At 40.9% G+C, this 7,516-nt stretch overlaps 1 protein-coding gene across 1 annotated transcript in view; it reads right to left on the reverse strand.

Annotated features, from left to right (window-relative positions):
* The window catches only part of LOC124575303 (golgin subfamily A member 6-like protein 22), a gene marked incomplete at its 3' end in the record, with an annotated part of 140,440 nt that extends 133,232 nt beyond the window's left edge, over positions 1-7,208 (reverse strand). The window contains exons 1-2 of the mRNA XM_047131164.1: positions 7,100-7,208; positions 6,374-6,579 (exon numbers count right to left, since the gene is read on the reverse strand). Of these exons, the coding sequence (XP_046987120.1) occupies positions 6,374-6,579; positions 7,100-7,208 (315 nt within the window). The remainder of the gene's footprint in view (positions 1-6,373; positions 6,580-7,099) is intronic.
* Positions 7,209-7,516: the final 308 nt, after the last annotated feature.

Consider the following 7,516-nt stretch of genomic DNA (forward strand, 5'->3'; position numbering starts at 1 on the left):
ACAGCAATATTGTTACTGCCTTGCGGTTGTATTTCATGTCAGAGTATTTGTAACAGATCATTGAAGTGTTTGTATGATTGTGGTTCAAGACCGTTTGAGGAAAGCTTGGACCTTTGTAAAGATGGCCATGTAGTGCCACTTCTGATTATCTCCTCATCATGATACCCTTTTTCTATACCTGAGCATCCTCAGTATTGATGTTGGTCTCTCTTTTATTTATTTATTTATTTATTGTTCCCTGGGACCAATTTAAGGAGAAGTCTCCACGGTTATGGAACGAGTCAATACATGAAATTATAACACGATAGTAGAAACAGATAAAAGGAAATATAAGAAACAAATTCAAACGACAAGTCGTAAATTTAAATAAAGAAAATCAACAATGTAACACTGGAATTTGCTTAATTTTTCAGCTCTTCCAGGAGCTCCTCGACAGAATAGAAGGAGTGAGCCATGAGGAAACTCTTCAGTTTAGACTTAAAAGTGTTTGGGCTACTGCAAAAATTTTTGAGTTCTTGTGGTAGTTTATTGAAAATCGATCCAGCAGAATACTGCACTCCTTTCTGCACAAGATTCAAGGAAGCGTATTCGACATACAGATTTGATTTCTGCCTAGTATTAACTGAGTGAAAGCTGCTAACTCTTGGGAATAAGCTAATATTGCTAACAACAAACGACATTAAAGAAAATATATACTGTGAGGGCAATGTCAGACTGTTGAATAGGGGTCGACAAGAGGTTCTCGAACTTACACCACATATAGCTCGAACAGCCCGTTTTTGAGCCAAAAATACCCCTTTCGCATCAGAAGAATTGCCCCAAAAAATAATACCATACTACATAAGCGTATGAACGTATGCGAAGTAGACTACTTTTCGTGTTGAACTGTCACATATTTCAGATACTGTTCTAATGGTAAATAAAGCAGCATTTAGTTTCTGAACAGGATCCTGAACATGTTCTTTCCACAACAGCTTACTATCTATCCGAACGCCTAGGAACTTGAACTGTTCCGTCTCGCTTATGATATGCCCATTCTGTCTCATCAAAATATCGGTTCTTGTTGAATTGTGAGTTAGAAACTGTAAAAACTGAGTCTTACTGTTATTTAACATCAAATTATTTTCCACAAGCCACGAAATTATTACACGAACTATATTATTTGATACTGTTTTAATATTACACAAAAGATCCTTCACTACAAAGCTGGTGTCATCAGGAAACAGAAATATTTTTGAATCACATGTAATACTAGAAGGCATATCATTTGTATAAATGAGAAACAGCAATGGCCCCAGCACCGACCCTTGGGGAACGCCCCAATTAACAGTGCCCCATTGGGACTGAACATCACTACCACTCTCAATATTGCGGAAAATTACCTTCTGCTTTCTGTTCTTAAAGTAAGAGGCGAACCAATTGTAAGCTACTCCCCTTACTCCATAATGGTCCAACTTCTGCAGTAATATTTTGTGGTCAAAAGCCTTCGTTAAATCAAACAAAACACCTAGCGTTCACAACCTTTTATTTAATCCGTCCAAAACCTCAAAGAGAAAAGAGAATATAACATTTTCAGTTGTTAAACCATTTCTAAAAACCAAACTGTACATTTGACAGCAAATTATGTGAATTTTAATGCTCCAGTAACCTTGTATATACAACCTTCTCGATAACTTTAGCAAACACCAATGGCATAGAAATAGGTCTAAAATTGTCAAAATTATCCCTGTCTCCCTTTTTATAAAGTGGTTTCACTACCAAGTACTTTAATCGGTCAGGAAACTGACCACTCCTAAAGGAAAAGTTACAGATATGGCTAAGTACTGGGCTAACATACAAAGAACAATACTTCAGTATTCTGCTAGATACCCTGTCGTATCCATGAGTGTTCTTGGTCTTTAGTGATTTAATTATTAAGTCAATTTCCCTCTTGTCAGTATCATGAAGGAGCATTTCAGGTAACAGTCTCAGAACACTTTTTTCTAAGAGCGCTGTGTGATTCCCTGTTGGGAATAGGTTTCTATTTAGTTCACCTGCTATATTCAGAAAGTAATAATTAAATACTGTACATATATGCGACTTATCAGTAACACGGACATTCCCACTATGCACTGATTCTATATTCTCGACCTGTCTCTGCAGACCAGCCACTTCCTTTACGACTGACCATATGGTTTAAAAAGAAAGATGATGAAACTTACCAAACAAAAGCGCTGGCAGGTCGATAGACACACAAACAAACACAAACATACACACAAAATTCTAGCTTTTGCAACCAATGGTTGCCTCGTCAGGAAAGAGGGAAGGAGAAGGAAAGACAAAAGGATATGGGTTTTAAGGGAGAGGGTAAGGAGTCATTTCAATCCCGGGAGCGGAAAGACTTACCTTAGGGGGACAAAAGGACAGGTATACACTCGCACACACACACATATCCATCCACACATACACAGACACAAGCAGTTCACAACACAACAATTGCCTATTGTGTGTTCACTGAGAGGATCCTCATTGTCTTCCTGCTACGATTCTGCCATCAATACTCAATTTGATAGTGCTTGATTGATAATAAATTCCACCTCTTGCAGTGACCAAGTAAATCACACTCCTTATCTCTTTATTGCTTTCAATGAAGCCCATCTTTTGTTAATTAGATTTCTTGACAACCTGATCTTAATGTATCCCTTGATTTGTTTGTGAGTTTGTTGAACTGCCAAAGTGGTGCCTCTGAATTCTTTCTTTTTCTTCTTTGAATGTCCAGTAAGTGATTGCTAGATGCTTTGACTGAACTTCAAATGTCTTTATGGAACAGAATGAAAGTAGAGTTCCCCATTTATGAATATTTGTTATCACTCACCTAATTGGTGGAGATCATCTTTATGTAGTAAACTTGAAAACTAAAATACAGGTGATTAAACCTCATAGACTTCAAGAGTCTAAAATACATGAGCATATGGCAATAATGCTAGGCTCATATTATGAATGATTGCTTGAAATTTACAGATGTGAGGCTATATAACTATAGATCAATAGCAAATGTCTACATATGACTAGGCTAGAAGATGTGTTCTATTTTACGTATTGGATATTTAGGCACATATTTCTACCCTTGGTATTTAGAAAAGCCCACCAAGAAATTTCTGGAAACTCAGATCTTAATATACTGAGAAAAATCATTAACTAAATAATTATTGTATTATTAGTATACATGTTTGGAAACAGACAAATCGGGACTACAGATCTAGGATACTGCTTTTTAACTGTTCCGTTCTGCTTAAAGAGAAAAAATAGCTTTTAATTTTCACTATGACAGGCTCCAAATCAACAGAAAGATTGTCAGCTCCATGCTGAGCTACGTTATGTAAAATGTGATCGATAAAACTGACGATCCTGCTGCCATCTGTAGACAAGGTATATAAGAAAAGAGCAGTAGAATGGGAATAATAGCAAACATAATTTTATTATGATCAACTTCGCGAAGAAAGTGGACGATGTAAAAATCCACTTGGACCTCGGACAAACAGATAAAAAGGAGGACATGCCAGGAATTATCCAGATGGCTGGTCACCCCAAAGAATGTTATTGTCTACTGGTCACCAGTCACCCGATAAGAAACAAATACCCTAGCAATTGGTAGCTGCAGGTGGTTTCAGGTGGATCCCAGGATCCTCATATGTGATGTGACATACAGACCTCAGAACACGTATCAAAGTTGTTATGCATGCTCATATATGTGTTATGCCTGGAGAAGGTGGGACAAAGGGTGGACATCAGCAAAAGGAAATGGAGTTTTCACCATGTTGATTATGAAAAGAATCTTCTTCACATGAATTTGCAGAATTTGCTAGTTGCATCATGCAACACTTCCACATGTGTGCCTGGAAAGGGAGAGTACCTGCCTTAACTACAAATGCATTTGATAACTGCATGGCAGATGTTTGTTGTAAATACCCAAATCATGGAATATTAGCTGGACGCGACTTTAACCTAATGAGTATAGACTGGGATGTCTATGGATTCATTGTGGGATCTCTTAGCGTGGTTCTACGAAAAACTGATAATTCTGACCCAATATCAATGATGTACTTCATGCTCCAACCTCATTCTGCCACAAACAGATGCTTTGATATAGTACTGCAGCAGGGTGCATCTAGGCCCTGCTCACAACTGGTGTTTGTGTGTGAACAATGGGTGCAGCATGGGTTGCTTCATTGCGGAAATGGACATGTTACCAGCAGACGCCACTTGGAGCCTGCTAATACATTGGCAGGGTACTGTGAGAGCGGCTGCTACTGCGTTACCTGTAGCACGAGCTCTGCTGCCCATCATCTGGTCTGCTGCTGCTGCAATGCCTGCTGCCCTCTTGCCATGAACGCGCCACAAACTTTCGACCTGTGTACTGAATACTGCCACCTGGGTGGCCAAGTTCTGTATAAGGTGCTGTAGGTCGGTGTCCATTGCTGCGGCTGTTGGAGGTGTATGTCACTGCAGAGTGATAGTGGGGGGGGGGGGGGGGGGAGGTCAAGGGGTCATAGGCAGCTGTGTATGTGCTTGGTGCTGTTGCCAGTGCATTATACACCTTATCTACCAGGTCTCCTACAGTGCCCAGTTGCATGTCAGTTTGCGCAGTCTGCATCTGAGCAGGGGGAGGCTGTGCACCTAAATAGTGCCCAACAGTTAATCTGGAACCATGTCTGACTGCACGAGGCTCTGCATGTGGCGCAGGAACTGTGAAGGCCTCCGGTTAGTGTGTTCTTCTTGGCACAAGAGTTGCTATACTTGCTGCTCGTCGAATGACAAAATCTGGCATATCAACTCTTCCTTAAGCTGCTTGTAGGAAGATTAAATCCACAGGGAAGTTATTACGTCCTGTACTTTGCCCGTGTAACTCTGTTCCCGCTGGCTCACGACATGTCCAAATTTCACGAGGTGGCATGTGATATTATTGCTTAGGAAAACCACCTCCTCTTGGCTAAACCACATGAATGGGTCACAGGGCCAAAAAGGGGAAGCTTAACCAATACACATCCAGTGCTGGGTGCCACTCCAGCAGTGGCAGAAGGGCCTTGCCTGCAGCTTGCTTTCCGGGAACTGATTACATGCCAACAGCTCCTCTAGTTGCCTTTGGAGATCCTCCATGGTCGCCATTGCCCTATTGCACTAAGATCTCAGGCAAAAGGGGACACATGAAAGTACCAAGACATATGCAAGGAAGGAAAGTACACAGAAAACGAATAAATATTTCAAGGCCCAAATGTTGTCCGTGCAGGACTACAGGCGAGCAGAGGAACATTTGAAAGTGAGCTCACTCACGATTCCTGGTCACTCACGCTGATGGAGTCTGTCACCAGGTGTTTTTGCCTGATTGTAATCATGTCAGGGTCACCACAGAAATGTGCAAAGAGTGGTTTTTCATTGCTTTCAAAACTGTCATACTTGAGCCAGCTTAATGCCATGCCCACGCACTAAGTCTAAGCTGTAACAATAATATATATATATATATATATATATATATATATACACACTGAAAAACTCGTAATAATCACATTTAAATGTCTCCAAGGGTGACTGCATGCCCGTGGTGAATGGCTCGACCACTGATCCTGGAGGGTACACACTCCTCAGTGATCAAGCACACATGGCAGACTCGTGGCTGTGGAAGCACAATGGACACATGACCAACCGAGCATGTGAATGCATGTCTCACCGATACCATTTAATTCATGGGTGTAAGAAACACAGCAAACGAGCGGTGGCTGTCCAGTTTGCATGTGCAATGGTGCAGAGTATGCATTGTGCTCGACCCATGTGGACCATGACTCATGCAACAGAATAACAGTGTTGACGTCCATAAGGTATTGGTTGATAGCTCACACTGCTGTCTCTCTTTGTGTCTATGCACCTGTGGGGGCTGCATTGTTGCCGAACTACAGCCCAACGGTACTTCTTCTCAGGGGCACAAGCAGGCGAATGTCAGCCCATTAGGTGTGTTGTCTGTAATTGTTTTGCTGCCAGACACAGCAGTGGTGACAGCTGCCACATAGTCAAGCAGAATGTTCTTGATAGGTAACATTCCTGAAATTAACTGAATTTCAACAAGGCGATATAATCAGTCTGTGTTATGGAGAATGTCCCTGAAGAATTACTCAAAACATTGGTCATGAGACAACATCCCTGTATCATTACTGGTGTTAATAGCCCAAGGAAGGTGTGTGTCTCAGTTTTGGTTAGAAACAGAATATAGGATCAGACCTGGACTATGCATTGTATCAGGAGCCGTTGCTGATTGAATGGCATCTGCAGCAAAAACAATGTGCTGAATGATGGGCCATGAGTGAGACTGCTGATCATTGGAATACCTATCACACATCATTACCGTGCAGCCTTTCACCAACAGTATAGTGAAATAAACCACTAGAATAGCAGACGGTACAAGTCTATGTTTAGTAATAATGGAAGTTCCCTTCTTGGTGACAGTGACAATAAACACAAATATGGTGTTGACCATGAGAGCAAAAACTACCAGTCTGTCAGACAATGGTGTGCAGACCATATTCCATGCATTATGTGACAAATCATAGCCTAAAATGAAGACATATATGTGATATTAGAGGGAACAGAAAATAGTATAAGATAAATACAGAATACAGTGCCAGGAAAATGAATTCTTGTATGAGGACAACTGCATATTCTTCTTTCAGTTCCCAGTATGCTCTCCCAGATGACCATCAACAACTCTAGGTAACATAACCAAGGGAGTTGCCTCACACTGCATATGTGTGAGACTTGATAGGTTGCTAACTTGTCTGTTCTACAATATCTGTAATTTGTCTTGACTAGTTGTGCTAACATTAGGAGTACAGTGGAACATTGCCTCTGAAGATGACATCCAATGTCCTTGTGATTGAATTCATCCACAACTACAGATTGGCACTGCAGGTGTAGATGCAAAAATTAGTGACCATAGACATATGACCCTGTGATGTTAATCATACAGAATATACATGTGGTTATATTGGTCCATACATCACTTTTACAAGGATATTGGACATGTCTTGGAGCTGCAATTTAAGAGCCAGAACAATATCAGAATAAAACTTACCCTCTTGTATTCCCATAGCTTCACGGTGTTCATTTTCCATAAGTGTATAATCCAGAAAGGTTGTGGAGCCTTGCTGGTACAGCAGGAGTTGATTGATGCCATTTATCATTTTCCTCTAGTTTTTTATGTAATATGGATATTCTTATACCATATTTTCGTGAGTGTTTGTGTGATTACAGTAGCTGGTTTTCACAGGGCCAGCTATCTGTAATGGCAGAGTGGGAGAGCCTCCACAGGATGGCCACCTGTCCTCAAAGGCAGCTCCTATTTCGCTACGCTGCCACCAACAGTGCTACGAAGTGGGTCGACCAGGTCTTCTCCAAAAAGAATGCTGTTGAAGTCATTAGTAACTGGTGTGATGAAGAAGGGACATTTGAAAAGTTTATTCAGCGAATTCTTGCTAAGAACATCCCTAAG

The sequence above is a fragment of the Schistocerca americana genome, unplaced genomic scaffold (assembly GCF_021461395.2).
Source record: "Schistocerca americana isolate TAMUIC-IGC-003095 unplaced genomic scaffold, iqSchAmer2.1 HiC_scaffold_232, whole genome shotgun sequence".
Classification (NCBI taxonomy): Eukaryota; Metazoa; Arthropoda; class Insecta; order Orthoptera; family Acrididae; genus Schistocerca; species Schistocerca americana.